The sequence below is a fragment of the Ixodes scapularis genome, unplaced genomic scaffold (assembly GCF_016920785.2).
Source record: "Ixodes scapularis isolate PalLabHiFi unplaced genomic scaffold, ASM1692078v2 ptg000320l_1___fragment_1__unscaffolded, whole genome shotgun sequence".
NCBI classification, from domain to species: Eukaryota; Metazoa; Arthropoda; class Arachnida; order Ixodida; family Ixodidae; genus Ixodes; species Ixodes scapularis.
Window position 1 is genome coordinate 577,577 of NW_024609961.1, and position 23,245 is coordinate 600,821.

The 23,245-nt window shown below is 49.7% G+C and overlaps 1 protein-coding gene across 1 annotated transcript in view; it reads left to right on the top strand.

The window, feature by feature from the left end:
* The window catches only part of LOC8050789 (cholesterol transporter ABCA5), a 119,192-nt gene that overhangs the window by 18,711 nt on the left and 77,236 nt on the right, over window positions 1-23,245 (top strand). The window contains exon 2 of the mRNA XM_040213927.1: window positions 10,704-10,802. Within this exon, the coding sequence (XP_040069861.1) occupies window positions 10,704-10,802 (99 nt within the window). The remainder of the gene's footprint in view (window positions 1-10,703; window positions 10,803-23,245) is intronic.

Genomic DNA, 23,245 nt, shown 5'->3' on the forward strand with positions numbered 1-23,245 from the left:
CTTCTGTTCTCTTCTCCTTCCTGGAAAACGAACCGCCTGTCGAGCCAAGAGGTAAGCAAGCGGCCATTACGATTTCTTCTGGGGCGAGATCAGGCGAGATGTCCGCGAGAAAGGAAGTCACGTGTGTGCGCCGAGGGCTGACCCGGCTGGCTTCCGGTTGAATCCGCCAAAATCGGGGGAGCGACTTTTCTCGGATCCAGACCGAGATCTGGAGCGGGAGGTAATCCAAAACGACCAGTGGAACACGTTCGTCTCGGTCCCGATTGCCCAGTGAAATAGTCTCGCTCCCGAAAAGTCGATCCCGGCGCGCTCCAAAAACGACCCGTGGAATTCGCCACGAGAAAAGTCGCTCCCACGATTTTGGCAGATTTAACCGGAAGCGCTTGTCCTGTTCATTCTTTGTCCTGTCCTTGTCCTTTGCGCTTTTGTAATTAAGATGTTTAACCAACTAGCCCAACAGTTAATTTTAATTAACCGGAAGCCAGCCGGGCCAGCCCTCGGCGCACACACGTGACTTCTTTTCTCGTGGGGCATCTCGCCTCAGAAGAAGAAGAAGCACGTCGCGGGCTGGGCTCCTAGATTGTCTCGACATCAGAAGAATTCGTAATGGCCGCTTGCTTACCCATTGGCTCGGCAGCCGGTTCGTTTTTCAGGAAGGAGAAGAGAAGGTATTTGCCGCGCTACGGGCATTCCGGCAATCTTTGCTAGAGGCGCCTGAGCCATTCCTGCCACTCGTGCATCGAACACGTAGCGCCGCGATTGCGAAAACGTCTTTGAAACGATCGCGGCGGCCGCGAAAAGGGGATTCCCGGGCAGTTGAATGACGGGAAGGCATCCGCCGATCCCGGAGCAGTGGTCATGTTCCACTGGGGATCCGTAGGCGGCGCGACCCCGTTCGGATCTTGTGCTCCAATCCGGATCTGGTCGACTGATCCTGGCGCGCTCCAAAACGCCCAGTGGAATTCGCCATTAGAGAGCGCTGCTTGCAGCGCTTCGGTGCTGAATGTCACTGAAGGGAGCTCGGGCCGGTTGTCATTGCCTGCAAAACGTTGAGTAGTTAGGACAGTTGTTGCTTGCTGCACGTGTAATGTTGTAGAAGGGATGCCGGAAGAAGAACTGTTTATAGTACTGAAGTGATCAGGAAACATATTGGACGACATCAAGGGAAGTATCCACCTTCCCATTCAGCTTGATGCAGGGCCGGTAAGATGTTGAGCGCAGACAGTTGATGTAGGCCCAGAAGACTTTGCGATCAGTTATGGCCCTTTCGGCAATTGTCGCGGCCATATTCATTCATTCATTTCATTCATTTATTGTTCCCTTAAAGCGCCCGTAGGGCTTTACATAAGGGGGGGCTTTGGCAGCAAACAAAAACAAACAAAGAAAGGAAAAAACAGGATTAAAGGTTGCTAAATATCGAGAAAAGTAGCAAGTGCAGCTCTGAATCCAGATGAGTCTTGAATTGTAACAATATGTTCTGGCAGAGAGTTCCATTCTGAAAGTGATAATTGCAGTGGAGAGAATTTAAAAAGGTTGGTCCTTGGTGTTACCAGATGAACTTTCTGAGAATGGTCTGTACGAGGAGAAATGTGATGAGCCGCAGGACAGTACAATTCTCTCTTTAAAGGGGCCAGATAATACAAAGCGTGCAATGAAACTAGTCTGGTCAGTTTCCTTCTTTCCGCGAGCAGTGGAAGGCCGAGTTCTTTTTTTAGCGTAGTAATGCTAGTGTGTGTATAGTTTTTAAGAATGAACCGAGTTGCCCTGCTTTGGATCGACTCTAATTTCTGAATTAGGTAAGCCTGGTGGGGGTTCCATGTTGTAGATGCATACTCGAGCTGCGGGCGAACAAGGGCAGTGTAAGCTACGAGTTTTGTTTCCCGGTTAGCCATATGTAGTGTTCGTCTCAAAAAACCGAGGCTTTGGTTTGCCTTTACAACGATCTGATTAATATGAGCTTCCCAGGATAAGTTTGACGTGAAATGAACCCCGAGATATTTGTACGTGTGGACATGTTCAATGGGTGTATTAAAAAGAGAGTAGCTAAACACTGTGGCACTTCGCTTAGTGTTGAAGTTTAAGAATTTTGTTTTTAGGATGTTGATTTGCATTTGCCATTTTTTACACCATGTTTCTAGGGTAATCAGGTCATTTTGAAGTTGAATGCAATCACTAATGCAAGATATTTTCCTATACACCACACAATCATCAGCGTACAAACGGATGGTTGAAAGAACACTATCGGGTAAATCATTCACGTACAAAAGAAAGAGCAATGGACCCAGCACGGTCCCCTGCGGCACTCCCGATTTTACTTTCTGATGGGATGAAGATTTGTAATCATAACAAACACTTTGCGAGCGATTAAAAAGAAAATTCGATATCCAGTCTATCACGAATGGCTCCACTTGGAAAGCACGTAATTTTAGAACTAGTCGATGATGCGGCACCTTATCGAATGCTTTTTGGAAGTCAATAAAAATTGCATGCGTCTCAGTTTTAAAATGCAGGTTACTGTGTATATCAGTTACAAATTCAAAAAGTTGGGATTCGCAAGAGTGAGACCGACGGAAGCCGTGCTGGTTTACAAAAAGTAGGCTGTTGGCTGACAGGTGATCCATGATATTTGAAAATAAAACATGTTCCATTAATTTACTCGGAACACTCGTCAGAGAGATGGGTCGATAGTTCGTGAATTCATTCTTTTGACCATTTTTAAAGACCGGGGTGACTTTTGCCCTTTTCCAATCAGCAGGTATTTGGCCACTAGTTAGGGATTGCTCAAAGATAGAACAGAGGATTGCGGAAGATTCACATTTGCTAAGCTTAAGTAGCTTCGTCGTGATATTGTCAGGACCGGGGGCAGAATTTGTTGGGAGATGTTCTATTAGTTTCTGAATTCCGCTCACAGACATAGTGATTGGGCACATTTGTGTGGCTATGTCGTAATTAGGCGAATGCTCTGGTAAGGGGAAAATATCTTCAGAAAACATCTCGCTAAAAAAACGACTGAATTCCTCGCACACTGCACCCACATCGAGCTCGTCTCCCGCAGGATTAGTGAATCGGTGAGGCTTTGACACTTGCTTAGGGTTAACCGCTTTCCAGAACTTTTTGGGGTTAGCTGTCATAAGGTTGCGGAGGTCTTCGTTGTAAAACTTGTTCTGCGCTCGACGTATCTCTGTCTTGCATACTAATTGGAATTCGTCATACTTTGTCCACGCAGAAGGGGACAAAGACAATTTAGCTGTTTGAAATAGTCTCCGCTTTTTATTCAGTAGTCGTTTAAGGCGGTTCGAAAACCAGGGTTTCTCAATAGAAGACTGTATATTTATTTTTGGAATAAACTGATCACATAGATCAAGTAGCTTTTGTTTGAATAATCTCCAGTTTTCGTGAACTGTCCTAGAGTCAAAGCCAACCATGTAAATACTTGAAAAAGATTGCAAGCTACGACAGAAGTCATCGACGTTAGCCCTGGAGTAATCATAAATAGCTTTTACCAGCGGACTGTGCTTTTGCGTAGGAAGAGCAAGTTCAACATTTAGGGAAGTGTGATCACTGAGCGGTTCCATAAAGTTTACCGAAGCTATAAAATCTGGCTCCGAAATGAAAAAAAGATCCAAGAAAGCAGAGTTACGAGTTGGCTTGTCAACCATTTGAAAAAGAAAGAAGGCGTTTATCACATCAACAAAATCCCGACTTTGCTTTGAAAGTTTATACCATGCATCAAAAGATATGACATTTGGAACAACCGGCCATTTTATTTCGGGGTAGTTAAAGTCACCGGAGAGAACTATGAGATCATTTGGATAAGAACGAGCAAGGGTCTCTAAGCAATCATAAAGTAATGGCGAGAAGTCTGACAAGTCAGGTGGCTTATAACATGCGATTACTAAAATACAAACAGTAGGCGTCCTAATCCTTACCCAAACACCTTCAAAACTTGATATTATATCACACTTTTCAACATGCAAAGTACTTCTAACAGCAATCAACACTCCCCCTCCCCGCCGCTCAATCCTATCTTTCCGGATGATAAAATACGAGTCACTTAGGATTAATTCGCTATCTTCAATATCCGGAGTTAGCCAAGTTTCACTGATGATAACAACGTCTGCAGAGCAGGAGTGGACAGCAGAATGCAGCGCTTCTTGTTTGGCATAAACGCTTCTAACATTGGCAATAAAAAAGTTTAGGGTTGATAATGGTCTTTTCTGTTGTTGGGAGGATGACTTTCTGGTTTCCTGTAGCTATGAGGGAAGCTGCATAACACGTGCGGTTTCCCGGTCAAAAATATATCGCAAATTTCCGATATTTAGTTTATCGTGGCGAAGCTTGAAGTCACGAGCTTGTGCTTTTGCAAAAGAAAGGAGCTCTTTTCGTGCTTTACGGGTCTCTTCCGAGTAATCCTCGCTCAAACGGAAATCTGTACCTTTTAGTCTGTTTGCTTGTGATAGCACGAGTTCTTTATCTTTAAAAGAATTAAATTTTACGATTTGATGGGCACGGTAAATTTTTGATGGGCACGGTAAATAGTGGCCTTCAAAACTCGCTGGTGATTCTTTGCCAACTCTAGTGCAGCGGGGCATTTGGAAGGACGCGCTCTACGAAAGAGAGCACGCTTATGACGAGCTGCTTTACTTATCTCGGAAGTGATCCAGGGTGAACGCTTCCGTCTCGAAGAGCACGCAGTTGTGGGAACACAGTCTTTCTGAATGGCGAAAAGAAAATCGCACCATAGTTCATAGTTTGATGACCAATCGAACCCTGACGTGGTCATGCACCTAAGTGCCCGGTGGGCGAGTTGGGCCATGTGACCAAAGCCCAGTTGGTTGAACTTCGAAAGCATCCGAGCATAATGGCTCGTGCGTGGCAAGGAGACCGCGTAGCGCAGTTCTTTGGCCGAATGGTCGCTGCCATTGAGGGCAGACACATTGACAGACTCCATGCGAGTGACATCGAAGGTTAACACCAGGTCATAGGTGACTCTGGAGGCCATCGCGGGTCACTTACGTGGGATGTCGGCACGTCGAAATCAAGCCTGCGGTAGTCATTGTCTCGAGGAGAATGTCGTCAGAGGTGTCACCAGGAACAGGATCACCGAACGTGTACCAGTCGACGTCGGCGTTAAAATCGCCGACAACGAAATTGTTTGCCTATCGATCAGCCCCAACCCACCCTAGAGATGAGTCGAGGAAGCGGTATGCTTCATGGCGGGTGGTGGGCGGACAGTAAACATAACACACAAGCACAGTCCCTCTCGGGGGGGAAAAAGAACTTTACAAATAACGTTTTGAGGTCTGGATGTTCGAGATCCCTTCGACGGTTGACACGAAGGCACGAAGGGGCTGCCGTGAGAACCCATCCTCCTCGACTTCCTCTATCCCTACGGAGAACACTGTACGTGTCAAGGGGTAACAATTCGCTGTCGGCGACACTATCGAGCCAGGTCTTGGACAGCAAGATAAGTGAACACGCTGGAAGCGAGAGCCTGCAGGTCAACAATCATGTTTTTCACACTTCTGGAGTTGTTGTACTAAAACGTGGCGCCTTTGTTGATGCCAGCTGACTTGGACAGCAGCGAAACATCGGGGGCGCCGGCTGCGATGGAAGAGGGGGGGGGGGGGGGCGGGGCCACTGTCGAACAAGTCGTCTGAGAAGGGAGGCAGTGAGCAAACAAGGCAGAAATATGGATCGCTGCTGGTACCCAACTTGCGGTGCTGACGCAGTGACATGTGGAGACAGACACGATGGAACCATGCCTCGCACGAGTCCCAGTAGACGGCCATGTGATTGTCCCGTACCCGCGTCGCACAGCTAGCACAGGAAGGGTGTGGCGGCCCGGGGTTTGAAGCGATATCCCCCGCCAGCAGTAGAAAGCAGACGAGGCGATGACGAACGCGGTGTTCCGAACGTAAACGATCGGCGGCCTGGTCGACGTAACAGAGAGAAGCACTGGTGTTTCAACGTGGTCATCGCTGCGGAGCTATAGGCCTAGCGAACATGGGTCCGACGGCCGACCAGAAAGATAAACTTGAGGGAAAGCAGGTGTAGGCTGAACTGACCACTGGGTTGACGCGAAGATGGTCGAAGTCATTCCAGCGGTTGCGCGGTGATGTGTTGTCCATTCGGAGCATAAGATATGTAGCGAAAATGCAGCAGATGCGGAGCACCGTAAACACGCGACTGCCCGCCATGATGACGGCGCCCAGAACGCCTAGAAACCAATCGCCTTGAGCATGGAAATAATAAGCGACGCCCACTTAAGCTGTCAGGCAGTATTGGCGGGGAGTTGTTTCGGTGGCTCCCTGTTTTGGTTTCTATCCGTGAATTTACGATCAGGATCGTCAATTGCCTGCGAGAATTTCGACGGTGTCCGTAAAAAGCACGGTGAAATAGGCTTGTTTTCGTGACATGGTGTAACGAACAAAAAACAACGAACAGAAGGAAGAAGACCCACGCACACGCAGTCGCTTTTGTGTTTGTTTTCTTGTTTTTTGTGCCTTACACCATTCTTCCTAACGTTCGCGAACTAGCCCAATTACAAGTTCTTCTACAGTATAATGTCCCAGATTCCTCTTATCTGCACGATCGAATGTAGAATCAACCATGCTCAACACATCATAGTGAGCATTTGGCCAGTGTCACGGCCACGGCGGAGCTTTCGATAGCGCTCGTCGCCAAGGAACACTTCTTGAGCATCTGTCTTCCCACAGAGCTCTTGGAGAGCCAACCACCGCGGTGCACGGAGAGAGGTCGGTGAATCTTACGAGGCTGAAAAAGTATATATTTGAACCTAGAAATAAAGTCTGCGTTGTGAGTCACTGAGTACGACGTGTCGCGCCCTTACGTCATGCTCGGTGTCACCGCAGAGAGCCGAACGCGGGGCACTGGTTGGACACGAGGGCCGCCTCAGCGTTCGGCTCGGGCTCGGCTTCTTGCCGATCAAACCCGAGTGCCAACCGAATGCTGACGCCACGCTCGTGTCCAATGAGCGGCCTGCGTTAGCCTCTACTAAGTGACGCCGAAAATTCGACACTACGTTCTTCACACCAGAGACTTTATTTTACGGTGGGAAATATCTTTTTAGCCTTGACGTTCGTCGAGCTCCACAGTAACTGGCGCACCGAGTTACCTGTCGGAAAGTATACAGACGCATGACCCATCTTTGTAGTCTTTAGATCATGCAGCAAAGTAATGATTTGGGTCAGCTGTCTCTTATGGAAAGAAAACAGCGCCAAATAAACGCACGGATGAACATCTCTGTTTATTGTTTTATGTTTATTAGAAAAAAAAAAGGCAAACATTTGTCTTATCTCTTATAATAAAGTTAGTTGCGACCGCGCCCTGTCCTATTCGTAGCTCCAGCCCGCCGCTCGCCCTCTCGCGGACGAGCGGACAATCAGAGGAGCGGGGACGGCAGCGGCGGCGGCGGCGCGGAAAAGGTGGCAGGGGCTGTCGGCCTTGATGCGTGAAGCCGTTTTAACGAAAATGTGAGCGCGTTAATATAGGAATTCTTGTGTTCCGCCTTGCAAACACTGTTGCACGAAGGACCGGGATGTCTAATTTCATTAGGGACTTTTCCTCTCTCATCTCCTCCGCTGCGGATTTCTGGTCTCGTGCACGACCTCCAGCTCAATCTGTGCTCAACGTGACGGCAACCGCTCCCACTAGTTATGTAGAGCTCTGCCGTACGGTCTACAAAAGTTATTATTTGGCCTAACTAGGGGAAAACTGGTCGCGCAACGATATGTCGACCAATACACATCGGGAAAGGGTTCGCGTTTTCAGGCCGTTACAAGGAACATGAATATTTATTCCAAGCCCTTTCAGAAGACAGAATCGCGTACTAGCTTTCAGGTAATTACAAAGGAAATAAAGAAGTTCTCGAAGCATTTTAAACGTGCCTTTGTTAGCTAGCCGTTCCCAACGACAGCTTAGAGGGGGCAGTTTTGGCGAGAGGGGCCACAACGTTGCGAATAATCACGGTACAAAAAATGTACGTTATAGTAAAATATTTATTTTTGATAGAGCAACTTTTAAATATCAGCATGCTCGTTTTGCTAACGCGCGTCAACATCTCCGCCACCTGTAATATGATCCTGCCCTAAGCACTTCGCATTTCTAGACAAATAAATCATTTTTAGCACGCTGACCAGCGTCAGCGAGCAGGCGCACGGGAAATCCTGGAGAATCTATCCCCGTCTCTTCCGCCATCTTGGAACTACCGCCCCGCCACCTAGAGGGCGTTGGAGTTGCGAATACCAGTATTGTTTGTTCGTGTGTTTTTTCGGTGCCGTTTTCTCTAAATCGTACGTTAGATGAAGCCACAGGATATACAGAAGACTGTAATGTTAACCCAACCAAGCCTTCGACGTTTTTTTTTTTTTTTTTTTTTTTCTAAGCTTTATTTAAAATGTGAAACGCGGTAATTAAAACTAATAGCAGGGTTGAATGTGCTCGTGGTGGGCACGAGCATCGGCGAGAGCAATTTGTTTCCGTAATTACCATCGATGAGCAGTACCCCGAAAAGCGCTGATGTCGTGTTCGCGCAAACTACGTCACGCAATGAGTACGCTGACGCACGAAAAAATATCAAACGGCTCCGCCTTACGTAAGGCCAGCCAGACTCCACAAACAGCCAGCGTTGCCTGCGCCGGGTTTGGGCATCTATTTCTGTATACATTCCTGCAGTATTTTTGCTTAAAAAAGTCAAAATAAAACTGGAGACGAATATCGTTTTAGGAAGGGAGGACCGGTGTCTCATTACTTCCTCGCAAAAAGTCCGAACGAAGTGGCACAAACTTTTCTTAGCGCGTGGACAGTTCCGAAGGGAATATACGTGATGCCCATGTTTTAGATTCTAGAAAGTGTTTCGAAAGCAGGAATGTGCGCGTAGCGGGGGCATCTTTCAAAGCTGTATCTACCCATTCGGACAGACAGTATTTGCCGCACTCCACGAAATTGACACGGAGTGGCAACGTCCTGAAAATATGTCTCCTGCAAAGCATGGAACCGGTAGCAGACGTTTTACTAGGGGCCCCGCCCCGCTATCCAAACAAGCAACAAACACTGCCTGCAGAAGTCTCAAGTGTAGGCATTGTTAGCAGCATTTCTTTCGAGCGTCACCAGATGACCAGGAAGAAGCATATTGGCGAAGGATGCTGCAAGTTGGACGCACCAAAAAAAAAAAAAAAAGTTAACTTTTAGGGTGAACATTTTTAAATGCAGAATATTGTCCAGCTTTTAGCGCTTTCGTGCCGGAGTCGCGGATGTAACCTTACAAAAGCATGCAGCCAAAAATTGCACGCTCCGCGTGCAATCTGCGACTGCTTCTGTAGCGAGGACTTCCCTCATTTTGCGCGTTCGGTGACAGCATGGTGGACTACACGTACTATGATGGTTCTTGATTGCGTGCTTTGTTTTCGGGCTTTGCTGCACGGTACGTGATAGTTTTCTGTTCGCTAGGGAAATCAACATAGTTTCTTTACTCGTAACGGGTACTTTGTAGCTTTATTCACATTATACAAGTGTAATTTATTTAGTTAATGTTATTTTCTTTTATTAGTAAGCGATGTTTAAGTTAGCGAAATTTGAGGTCCAGGTATATGTTGTACAGCTTCATATGTCAATACAAGCTATAAATTCAAGCAAAAAGCTTGAATTGCTAACTTGCTTGCTTGAATTTCCTTGAATTGCTTAAATTTTCTTGAATTGAAATTCAAACAAAAACTTCATGTTTGTCGTCTGTTTTGATCGTCTGATTTGGCACATATTAGTATCCTTTTGGTGTTTTGTCAAACTGATTCACACCGTGTGTTTCATAGCATTGACTGTATGCGTAATGACGTGCCCTATAAGAACGGTCTGCAACGTCCACACGTATTATGAATGTGTATAGGGTCATTTTAGCGCAGTGTTCGACACAGTGAAGTCTAAAGAAAGACGCTCTGATACATAGTTTTGTACATACGATTGGAAAACTTTCCAAACTTTTTATTTTGTCACAACACTAAGCAATCTTTGCACTTATAATCGAGCGCGAAGAGAAAACGCATTTCCGTTTTCCCATTGGAATGCATTACCGGAAGTCAAATTTAGACTTGTTGCTGTCTGCTTAAAAACGCAACTGCACACTAGCACCACCTGAACCTCTAGCGTTTTTTGTTCCTAACTCTATGGCAGGGGTGGCCAGGCTGACCCGGCGTAAGAGCCGCAAGGGTGGGCAAACTTTTGTCCAGAGCAAGAAACGAAACTAGAACTACTTTCGATATATCCGAGTCAAAAGTAGTCCAACTGTACGTAAGGTAGTAGTAGCTCAAGACTACCAAACCTCGATCTGTCTTTCTATTTAAAACGCGTTTTATTTCTCTTATTGAAGAAGTGCTCGTGTGACCGGAAGGCGGGGAAGGGCGGGGGGGGGGGGGGGGGAGGGGGGAGGGGGAGGGGGGAGCCGCGAAGAGCCGCATGCGGCTCGCGAGACGCAGCTTGGCCAACCTAGGGAGCCTTCATGTGAAGGCACTCTAGGCCAACCCTGCTCTCTGGTTTCGGCCTCTGCAAAACGAACAAAGCGGGCCCGCCTCGCTTCTTTTGTGCCCCCCCCCCCCCCCCCCCCCCCCCAATTTCGAATGGCCGATGCGCCTTGACCTTGGTCCAAGTTGCGCTAAAGCTCACATTTCGTTCCCCGCCTCCCGTTGCAGATGGCAAACGGCCGACGTAGCACGTTCTGGAACCAGCTGTCGGCACTTGTGTGGCGGAACTACCAGCTCAAGAAGACCGAAAAGGCCAAGACGTTCTGGGTGAGTCAGCTATCTGTCCGCCCTTGCGGGGACACGGGACAGTCGTTGCACCTGTGTCCTCACGTGCGCGCTGAATGGCCTTGAGGGTGTTCGCTCGAAACGCCGTTCATTTGTCGTCCATCGAGTAGCTGAACCAGGGTTGGGCAGGAATACTCAAAAATGTATTTGGAAATACAAATACTGGGATACATTAAAAGAGGAGCCAAAATACTGATACTAAAATATATCTGTAAAAATGTATCGCGATACGTATCGGAAATACATTTTAAATAGAGGCACAAAGTATTTGAAAATACAAATACAGGAATACGTTTTGGGGAGGGCGGAAATATAAATACATAAATACTGATACTGCAATACATTTTTCAAATTTGTTTGAGACGCCAAATGAGATAAAGCTTGAAGATTGAAGTGGAAGATTTTGATCCCGATATACTTTCCCGTATGCTTGGCACTTCGCCTTGAAGGTAGTGGTTTCGGACGACGAGGATTCTTCAATGGGCTTCATCAAGGACTGACCGCGGTCGCCTCCCTGATATCCTGTCTCAGGCTGTCTGTCTGACGAGTGATGCGAAAAGACTTCGGCATCTAAATAAATTCAATGTCACCCTAAATCCCATCAACACGTCACCACGCCCCTGTCCCATAAAGATGCCCCTGTCAACATTGATCACATGACTTCACGGTGGAATAAACTAGGTATTCATTATCTGTAGGTGTGACCTTGAACATAAAACTTTACCCACGCTACTGTATGAAAGGTCAATACGCACTTTCGTTGTTGGTGACCTCATTGACGATCGTACAAGCAGTGTCATTGGAATTTTCGAGAATAGGTGACCACCTGAAGCATTCTGGAACACATCTGTTATCTTCTGTTACGGTTGAAAAAACAATACGGTGCATCCTTCTTGTCACGGTCCTTCCTGCGGACCCTCCGCCACCGACGCATGAATTGCAGTCCTCAAGTTTCGCATAGCCTCGTCGAAACAGAGGCCTCGTGGATTGCGACCTGATATTGCCGACACAGGTGCGAGCTCTCCGAGAAACAGCACGCTCGAGACGAGTCGCAGGTGTACGAAGTCTGGGTCGGCACTGCGAGGCCACGTCTGGACTCCTTGCTGGGTTTCGGATCACCAGAGCAGCGGGTCACGTTCATGACGTACCCTTGAGCCGTCCAATATTACTGGCGAAGACGCATTCGCATAAGTGTTGAACTTCACTGCGTGAGTCATCCTACTATTTCTAGTCAACCACCGCCCGGCTCGTGCTGCAACGGACTGTGGCTCAGCTTTGTCGGCTGGTTGTACTGTGTACGCTAAGGCAAGAGAGACGGTTAGGAGCGGGTATTGGATGCCAGCAAACAATGACTCATGAAATCCCTACCTAGGGACCTGCGGCAGAAGATGCTCTGACTCCACTCGTGGCCCCCACTCCACCTCGTTCGAATCCCCAACTATGTAACACTTCTCAGAATAGAGAAGTGAACTCATAGAAAAACAGTGTGGAGAATCGGAAGGAACTTTGGTCAGCATAGTAACAATGCCCCAGCAGCTCTCTGATCCTGCTGCGCTCAAAAGTAAAAAAAAAAAAAAAAAAAAAGCGTTCGGACTTGTATTTTGGAAGGAGGTTGGGGGGGGGGGGGGGTGAGTATTTCTCATGAATTGTAACGAAATACATTTCCTCGTGATTGTATCGCGATACATGGAAACATTCTAAATGTATTTCGATACAGGAATACAGATACCGGTGAAAAAAATGTATCGCGATACAGAAATACAGATACGAAATGTATTTCTGAAATACTATCGCGATACTGCCCAACCCTGAGCTGAACCACACTTTAGAAAACGTCCGAGTTCGCTTTCCCGCAGAGCACGCATACAGCAGTCACTGGGAACAAGGGGAGGATCTCGGCGAATGTCGAAGCGCAGAGTACGATTCGATCTGAAAAATGCCACGTGCGCAGGGACGAGCAATTGGAACGTCATGCTCGTTGCCCCTGCGCACATCGCATTTTTGTTTAGGCCTGATCGTATTCCGCGCTTTTGTCATTCTCTGGGAGCCTTCGATTGCTCGCCTCTATTAGCTGTCTTTGTCCCCTGCGGGAAAGCGAAGTCACAAACCTCTTTAAAGTGCACCAACGAGAGCGAGCGCTTGCGCTTCACTAATTAAAGTAAAAATAAAAAAAATAAAAAATTCACGAGCATTTAGATGTTTGAGACAGATGTGACGTGAAAACTATATAGTTTGCCGTTTGATGATTGGGGAGAGAATCGATGTGTCACGTGACGTATATTTTCCCGCTAAGTTCAGCGGGGAAACTGAATGGTTGCATAGGTTACGGGACGTCACGTCATGTGGCTTCAATTTCCCCGCTAAATTTAGCGAGGAAACTCGATTGGCGTCTAGGTAACGAGACGCGTATTTTCCCGCCCGCTAAATATAGCGGGTAACTGAATTGTTGTATAGGTTACATGACGTCAATTTCCGACAAAATTGAACGGGAAAACTCGAAGGATGTTAGGCCACAAGACGCGAATTTTTCCGCTAAATTTAGCGGGGAAACAGTGTCGCCGCATAGGTCAGGTGCCGTCAATTTCTCCAAGTTGTATACGTTGCGCGGCGTCAGAAGACGTCACGCGATGCTATTTTCGCGCCAAATTTAGCGGGTAAATTGAATTGGTGCATAGATCACAGGGCGTCAACTTTTCCGCTAAATGTTGCGGAGAAACTGCACTGGTCCGCATGTCGCGTGACGTGAGGTCACGCGACATAAATTTTCCCGCTAAATTTGGCTCAGATACCGAATTCGCGTATAGGTGTGGTGACATCAATTTCCCCGCTGAATTTAGCGGGAAATGCACAGACGGACGGGTGGACAAAATGTTGGGACTGGAGGGCAGCGTTAAAGAGCATTTCGTGTTCTTTAAAAGCGCAGGGTTGCCGCGCTTTCACCGGGCGTGATTGGTTTCGTCGGTGACGGCAGACGTACAAAAGCGATGCACTTTCTCCGCTGCTTGATGGGCTGCATTGGGTGGTAGCGTCAGCTGTGGTCAGGCTTAAAGTGAAACAGGGTACGGATCTCACCGTGACGACGTCCAAGTGCTGCTCTGCTGGGTGTAGCCCGAAACAACCCATTCTCGTTTGAGGGGGCCAGCTTGGCTCGACCACCTTCACGTGAGCTCCCGTCTTTTTACTTCTTTAGACAAAATCTCTGAAGGTTTTATATCAATCAATTCGCACAAAACAAAGCGCAAACGCGTAGAAAAAAAACACGAGATAAATTTTAAGACCCGGTCGCGGATTGGGGACCCGGGGATGGTTTAGAAGGGAAACGTAGGACGCCGGCCAAATCCAACATGGCCCCCCATCGACGTGATGCTCCAGGGAGCCCAAGACGCCTTCGCCCCCGACCGCTGCGTCTTCGAGGCGCCCACGCTCCAGCGACTCCCATGGATACAAAACGGAATGGTTCAGGGGAGGCTACCGAGCTCAAAACCACCAACCATCGGCATCCCGTCATTGAAAGCATTGAATCGGGAGCGCCGGCGGTCAGGACGGCCCCAACGGTCGACGAGATTCAAGCCGGGACCATTGCCGGCCTCCCGGGGTGCCTGGAGGGAGGCCACGCCGACGCGCCCCCAACTCGGCCGACGTCACCCATTTCGGAAGACGGAGAGAGAGAATACGCGCCTCCTGCGGTTCCCCCTTCACCCCCCGGCCGTGCCCCGGACTCACCGGCAGCGTCCTCGACTCAGCGAGAGGCTTCTTCCGTCTCGCGCCCCATCCCCATGCCCGTGGAGAGGGTAATGAACGAGACACCCGAGTTAAGCACCAACAACGGCGAAACAACGGGGGTGAACGTGCCGACATCGAACAGCTTCGAGTGCCTTAGGGGGAACAATCCCGACGGGGAGCCTAGCGTCGGAACAGCAGCACCGACCAGTCATGATCCGCCAGGTGAGCGCCGTCCATGCGGGGTTGCGCCTGCCGAATTCCTCACCCAGGATGGCTACACGCTGGTCACATACCGATCGGAGAGAAAACTCAAAAAGCCAACAGACCAAATCGATAAACTCTACACCGTGCTTTTTCATCCCTCGCTAGAAAGTCGCCCATTCGAGGCAACACAACGGAGCAAAATTTCTAAAGAAATCAGAAGCGCTTTCAGCAAGACGGCCGTCAAAACATCCGACTAAATCCTTCTAAAAACATCCTAGCGGTTGACACACCTTACATTGAAACCAGAGACAGGCTTCTGCACGTCCGCAACCTGGTCCGAATTCCGGTGCGCTCTTTCCCAGCTACGCCGACAAACGCCTCCGTGGGAACAGTGCATGGCATGGCCGGCGAACACTCTCTACAGGTGATTCGGACTATGGTGGAGGCAAAAGGGACCATCCTGGACATCGCCCGCAATTGAAAAGGCACATCAATCTTCGTCTTTTTTGAGGGCCCAAGTATGCCTGACCACGTCACTCTGGGCCCGCGGTGGTACAGGGTTTATCCGGCTAAAGAACAAAAAACGACTCAAAGGGATCGCCATCACGACCGGCAGACCTCCATGGAGATGCCCCCACTCACATCAACATCAATATCGGAACCGCCACAAGCAGAAAACAACCCATGGAGAGGCAGACCTACCTTTGCGCGTGTACTCCATGCAGGTCGGGAAACACCGAGCCGGAACGCAGAGCTCTCTTTGGGCCAAAAACCCACCACCCCCACTCGGTGCCACGGTGCAGCTGTGTCGCAACGCAGGGGAGAGAGATCCTCCTCGAGACACGGGGGCACCTGGATCCGTGGAGACATGGATACTCGGGGGCCCCTATCATCGTCAAACTGCGGCCGCAATCGTCCACTCATGCGGTGCAGCCGAGGAGATGGCGGGATGCCCAGACGAGATATGCGCTGCCGATCCGTGCCGTCACCCAGTGAGCGGTCCCAATTGCGGAGAGCGATGACTGGAGGTCGGCATATCGAGCCCTTTGGTTTGCCGGAATCATCCTCCCGCGGTGCATTTTGGCCTGCACGGAGCGAGCCTCCTTTTGGTGACATCGATATGCGACGGACGGGGGCAGCAAGTTGGCCACCGCTTGTTTCGCTGCTCCAAGAAGAACACCAGAGGGAAGAAAAACGTCCTTACACAGACGGGCCCGCCTCCAACGCGTCTGAGAGAAGCCGGAGCGGGAATGACAACAGCAGTAGGCATCCCACGGAACCAACCAGCCTCCCCTGCAAAACAGCTAGTGGGACTCACCCAACCCTCCCGCATACTTCTCTGGCAGCCGACCCCTACCAGCCTCGGCTCCCGGTCTCCCCAAATGATCGCGACCGTCCCCCTCCCAGTTCGCCTGAGGCTCACGCTGCTGCTCCTCCTCCTCTCTTCTCTACTCTTTCGAGAGGGCATGCGACACCAGCGCGGTGCATGTGCGGACACTCGGGGAATTCCGCGGAGGAGCTGAATGACTTCCACCAAAAGTGTGTAGCGACGGAAATGATCCTTCATCACACCTTCACTCCACTGGTTAAAGAACTGCTCTCAAGTCTGCTCGAGGCTAATCCACAAATGAAGGGAACATCCGACGAAAACCGAACCCCACAGGAAAATACTAGTACTGCCCGACAACTATCAGACACTCAATCATCACAGCCACATTTCCGAGGGACAGAGGAGTTCCCGCTCCTGCCTTCTCGGCGGGAGACGTCTACAACCGCCGATACCGAAGACTTGGTGTCGCCCGTGCGGAGAAATATCAACCGCGATCGACCTCTGCACCAAGACATAGACACACGCATAGACCAGCTGGAAGGCGAGATGCGCGAAGTAAAGCGCTACTTGATGACCATCCTTGACAGACTCCCACAACCCAACAATGGCCAAGACAAGTAAAGGTTGCATTGTGTGGCAGTGGAATTGTCGAAGCTTGGCTCCGAAGAGGGGACACCTTCACCAGTACCTACAATCCCTACCACCAGAACGCAGACCAGACGTTTTGGCCATACAAGAAACGTGGAAGGCCATCACCATTCCGGGATACCAAGCCTTTAATCACACCAACTCATCAGGGATCGTACGAGTCACCACGCTAGTGCGACGGAACCTACCAGCACAACTTCATTCAACCGGCATCGAAAACATCGAGCACACCTTCATCGAAATCTTGGCGGGCAAGAAGAAGAGCCATCGCAGCACGTTCATCCTCAATGTATACAGTCCTCCGAAGGCACGACACTCGTTTCACCAGCTCCTGCGCGCCGCCATAGACATGGCCAAGGGAAAAGCTCTGCTCATCGTTGGAGACTTTAACGCACCACACACGTCATGGGGCTATCCGCGGGACAGCGCTAAGGGTCGGCAGCTTTGGCAGGACATTGCCACCCTGGGACTGGACCTACTTACAGACCCGACGCAGCCAACTCGGAAAGCCACGGGCGGATACAAAGACACATCACCAGACCTCACACTCGGTCACTGCTTGGACGCAGAATGGCACAACACCCTGGAAACCCTGGGCAGTGACCACTATATCCTCAACATCCTCCTGAGACGCGGCCCTACGAAGCCCATGGGAAGGCCTCTGCGAGTGGTAGAGTGGGACACTTTCAGGCAGGAGCTTGACGAAGTGGACCGAGACGGAGAGATCAAGGACCTGGATCAGTGGACCGCAGGCATCAGAGAAGTTGAAGCCTCAGCCACAAGAAACATTCCCGAGGAAGCAAATCTGACCGCGGCGGACAGTCGGCTCCTGCACCTATGGGAAATGAAAACAAACCTTGAGGCACGCTTAAGGCGAAAGAAAGGAAATCGTCGGCTACGCAAGCGAATCGCAACATTGTACAAGACCATCGAGAGTCACGCCACCTATCTCACAACTAAGCAATGGGAAGACACCTGCAACGAGTTCGAAGGAGCTCCCAACACTCCAAAGACGTGGAACATCCTTCGACATCTCCTCGACCCCGGACAAAGCCGAACCACTGTCCGAAATCAGATGGAGTGTATCCTGAACTCATTCAAGGGAGATGGAAACGAGCTTGTCCAACAAGTACAAAACAAGTATATCGGACGAGCTCCGCCAACACCTGCGATGGAATACACGGGCCAGCCAAACCTTACGCTAGACGAAGAATTCCGACCCTTCGAAGTCATGGCTGCGATCCGAGAGCTCAAGACCCGCTCCGCTCCAGGACCTGATGGAGTCTCCAACAAGCTACTGCGGCACTTGGATGACAGAGAGATTGACCGGCTAACATCATACTTCAACGTCTGCTGGCAAAAAGGAGAAATCCCAGAATCCTGGGGGACTGCGAAGATGGTGTTTATACCCAAGCCTGGGAAAAAACTTCAACTGGAAGCCCTGCGCCCCATTTCGCTCACGTCCTGTCTCGGGAAGGTCTTGGAACATGTCGTACTCAATCGCCTTAACAGGTACGCAGAGGCCAACGAAGTCTTCGCGGACACGATGGTCGGGTTCAGACCCAAGCTCTCGACGCAGGACGTGATGCTCCGACTGTATCATCAGATTATGGCAAGGGAATACGCACCCAAAAGGGACACCAGAGCCATACTCGGGCTGGACATCTCCAAAGCATTCGACAATGTCAGCCACGCAGCCATCCTCCGTGGGCTAAACTCCATTGATGTGGGCGAGCGCATCTTCAAATACATACAGAACTTCCTATCAAGTAGGCAGGTGCAGGTCTCGATCGGCGGTTTCCAATCTGACCTGCAAACTCTGGGCGGAGTCGGGACACCGCAAGGAGCAGTGCTCTCTCCGTTTCTCTTCAATATCGCCATGAAAGATTTACCGACGAAACTACAAGATATCCCCAACCTTCACCACAGCATATACGCAGACGATGTCACTCTGTGGATGGTAGGAGGAAGCGATGGCGCCATCCAAGACTCGCTGCAAGAAGCTATACGCATCGTGGAAGCCTACGCTAAGGAGCGCGGACTAGCCTGCTCTCAGGAAAAGTCGGAGTTGCTACTCATGGCCGGCACCACGGTAAAAACTCCCTCAGGCATCATACTGCAGGTCGGAGGCAAAGACGTCCCTCGGGTCCGGCGACTTCGGATACTCGGTCTGTGGTTGCAGGAGGATGGCAAGAACACATACAGCATCGGAGTCCTCCGCAACCACGCACAGCAAGTAGGAAGACTCATAGCAAGAATCGCCGGAAAACGGTACGGGATGAAAGAGCGGAATGTCATTCGCCTTATCAAAGCCTTCGTGATTAGCCGGATTGCCTACATTGCACCCTTCCTGGACTTGACACTCACGGAGAGGGATGCCATCGATCGCATCATCCGCTGCGTATACAAGAAAGCGCTTCACCTAACACCTTCAACAGAGACCAAGCGACTCGAGAAGCTTGGGCTTCACAACACCCTCTCGGAAATCATTGAGGCACAGAGGATAGCCCACTACGAAAGGCTATCTCTGACCACAGCGGGAAGAACCATCCTCACATCTTTGGGCATCAACTACCACCCAACAGGGCACAGTACGCGAGGCTGGCTTCCAAACGAGCTACGCGAGCAACTAAAGATTTCGCCTCTGCCTCGTCACATGCATCCAGTGCACGACGCAGGCAGACGCATGGCCAGAGTGAAGGCTCTGGAGAACACTCTACAGCAAGGCTACGACGACTCCGAGGTGACCTATGTCGACGCAGCCTCAGCTGACAGGGGTCGAATGACCCTTGCAGTTACGAATCGCTCCGGCCAAATCCTCACGGCAGGCAGCATGTACACCAGCAACAGTGCAGAGGCAGAGGAGGCAGCCATCGCCTTGGCCCTCACCCTCAGCACCACGAAAGTCATCGTCAGTGACTCCCAGATGGCCATCCGCCAGTACATGCGTGGTCACATCTCTGACAAAGCCCTCAAGATCGCCACTGGTCATCGTCTGATTGACCACCCAGTCCGCATACTGTGGTCTCCAGCCCATGCGTCACTCCCAAGCAACGAGAGTGCTCACAGTGCAGCCTGCGCTCTTACCACCCGGGCTAGCACACCAAGTGAGCACTCGACCTTCGCCACGTGGAACCACGACAACCTCTACACCTTTAAGGGGGTGCTGGACCACTACCGAGTAGAACGCCGAGCCTACCCAGAGGCTCACAGCACTCTCAACAAGGCAGAATCCACCATCCTCCGTCAAGTCCAGACGGAGACCTTCCTCAACCCGGCGCAGTTGCACTCGTGGTACCCAGATACCTACGACCCGTCTTGCAGGAACTGTGGCGAGATCGCCACACTCCACCATATACTCTGGGGGTGTCCGGAGCTGCTTCTTCACTCGAAGAATAAGGAGTTCATCAAGCAAGCCAGGCAACCAGGCGCCTGGGAATCCTTCCTGCGGGATCCTGACCCCACGACTCAGAAAATTCTAGTCCAGCTGGCCTCGGACGCCGCCGGGAACATCGCGTCTCGTCTGTCGACCGAGGGGATCGCTTCGTCAAGGGTCTCTCCCTAAGAGAGACTCGGTTGACGCGGGGATCTAACAGTCTTGGACCCAATAAAGTCTACCTCACCTCACCTCACCTCACCATTCTCGTTTGAACCCGTCCTGTTTTGACCGATTCCCGAAACGACCTTCCCGTTTCAACCTATTTCTGTATCGGCCGTCCCATTTGAACGTGTCCCGTTTCAACCCGTTCCCGAAACGCCCTTCTTATATGAACGCGTAGCAGACGCACCCTTTACGCTTGAGCCCGTCCCGTTTAAACACATTGGTATAAAGCCCCGCACATCTCACCCCCTTCGCGAAAAGTCTCCATCGTTCTAACCCTGGTTTGCGCAAATTTTCTCCTTAAGAATAGGTTCCAAAATTTTGTTAATGCAATTAATGCAAAGGTGCCGGCGAGCTATTTAGTTATCTGGTAAACTAGTTTTTATTGTCAACATATTCTTAAAATATACATCGCTTTTAGACAAACTCCAACGAAATATATTTCTACTTGAACCACTGGAAATGTTTCTTTCAAGATGGTCCCCAAAATGTTGTAGGAATTCGCGTAGCGCCGCCGATTCGCCGTTTCCCACGTGGTCCATCAACAACCCGAGTCCAGCCTGGTTCTTTCACGGAAGCGGGATTCCGCTCCCAGTTTATTGGTACAACAACACACAACGCTACAAAACACTCAATCTAAAATACAAATACAAGCTACATTACACAAATATTTACAAACGCACGTTAAGGCCCGTTCACACTCTTGCGACTGCTTGCGACCTCTTAAATCTGGGTTCCTTAAAACTTCTTAAACCAGAGAACACACTGACGCCATCTATTGGGAAGCAGTGTAAACTCGGCGGTCCGGCATATTTTTTTTTTATTTCTCGCGGAATATCCTTTCTTTCTTGGCTCGAAAAACTTTTGTCAATGTTATAAACGAGCCTTTCTATGGGTATTACGCACATTTGACCTCGGAAATCCCGCAAAACCTTCGCTTTTGTGAAATGCAGTTCTAGGGTCACCGCATAGATGGCGCCACAATGTCAGTGTGTTCCCTCATTCTAGAAACATTTAAGAAGTTGTAAGAGATCTCGTCTCTCTCAGTCGTACTCGGTCGCAAGAGTGTGAACGGGCCTTTAAGCCCAAAGCTAAACACAAAAAAGGCCCCCAGGCCTCGTGTCCTGCGATTACCCTAGATCCGGTCGCCACCCACTTGCCTGCCAGTGCCTGCGTCTCGGTCTCGTCCGGAGTTCTTAGAGGCCTCTCGCCCCCATCGATGGGCGAGGAGGTTTCCCCTCACCCGCCACGGGGCGCCTGCAGCGCCCTCCAGTGGCTAGGAGAGAAAGCGGCGCGTCGGGAGCCGAATTCGAGATCCCGATCGACTCCGCGGCGACACGACCGTGTGATCGTGTCTGAGGCGAGGCAGCTACGCAGCTGCCTGGCGGCCAAGGACTGGCACAATGGTTTGATGGGCGCCCTCGTGAGTGCACGGTGCGCCATAATGTGGAACTACGAAACGGACTATGTGCACTACGCTACAACGTTACCGCGAACACGATGTTGACGACTTTTTAAATGTTACTTCGAAATGGTGTTAGAAGGTAGAAAATTGTATCGCTTAGGTTAGTTACCCAGATGAGTACTTTCGAAGAAACTAATAATATTGATGGCAGTCTTTTGATTCTTTGAGACAAACAGCGAAAACCAACAATCGCTCGTTTGCGCCAACAGTGTCGCACTCTGTACAATAATGAAGTCTTAGAATAACGTAGGCAAGGGCACTTTGAGTAAGCAAATATTAGCGTTGCCTTAGGTTTTAGTATCGCGACACTATTTTTAGGTTACCCAAAGCGCTTACGTACGTTCTTCTAAAACTTCCTTATAGTGAATGGGATATTTTGAAGACTGAGAAATCAGACAAGTTGACAGGCATATGATTGCGACTTCATTTTCTTACGAGTTTAAGCATAGAACCCTCGCGCTCAGAGGAAAAATGCGTAAACTACAAAATGACATCGCCTTTCTTGAGGAAGTCGAGCAGGAAAATCTCATTATCAGAAAGGCGACACTCGAATGTTGATAGTCCGCGGCTGTCCCCTGGCCCGCAGGGCACCACCATTTGCAAGCTGCTGCAAAGCTATCCTTGTCAAGGTTGTTTAATGTAGAATTTTGGGCTAGTTGGTATGCAGACATAATTAAAAACAAAACAGCGCAAATACGATGGACAAAGTAAAAGGTAACCAAAGGGACACAGTGCTGTATCTTGTCGGTTACCTTTTACTTTGTTCTTGTCTTTGCGTTGTTTTGTTTTTAATTATGTCTTGTCAAGGCCTCATCCCGTTTGATCAGATCGATGAAGCTGTTAATGTTCGGGTGAGCCCTCCCTGACACGGCTTTTATCTTACGGTGCCATGTCTCTAAGGTTGTTTCGGGAGAGGAAGTGAGGTGAGCAAGGAGGACAGACATTGGACACTTGAACCCAACCAACTGTTAACGTACAGTACAAACGAACCGATCCAATTGATAACGAGCGAGGGCCGAAGCGGGAAGGTCGCTTCGGGATAGGCCGAAATCGGAAAGGATGAAACGAGAAGGTCGTTTTGAGCTGGGTCGAAACGGGAAGGTACAAACGGGAAGGTTGAATTGGGAATGGGTTGAAACGGGAACCACGTTCTGCTAGGGCTTCATCATCCTACGTCGTTGAAAAGCGGGGAGGTGATCGTGGCCAAGCAGCCAATAGAGTGTCCGAAATCTTAGCCCCCAGCGATAAAAATAGGAAATTATAATCTCTAGCGCAGGCCCTCGTGAATAGAGGGGCTGCGTTCAAAACAAGATTTTTGCTTTTTATGACACTTTTGGCATCGGTGTTATTCTTTGAGCTTCGTGACTATGCATTTCTGACGTTCTTGCACTACGATATGTGCGAACGTTCCTGAAGAAGAAAAAAAAAACTAAAAAAAAAAACGGAGTCTTGCA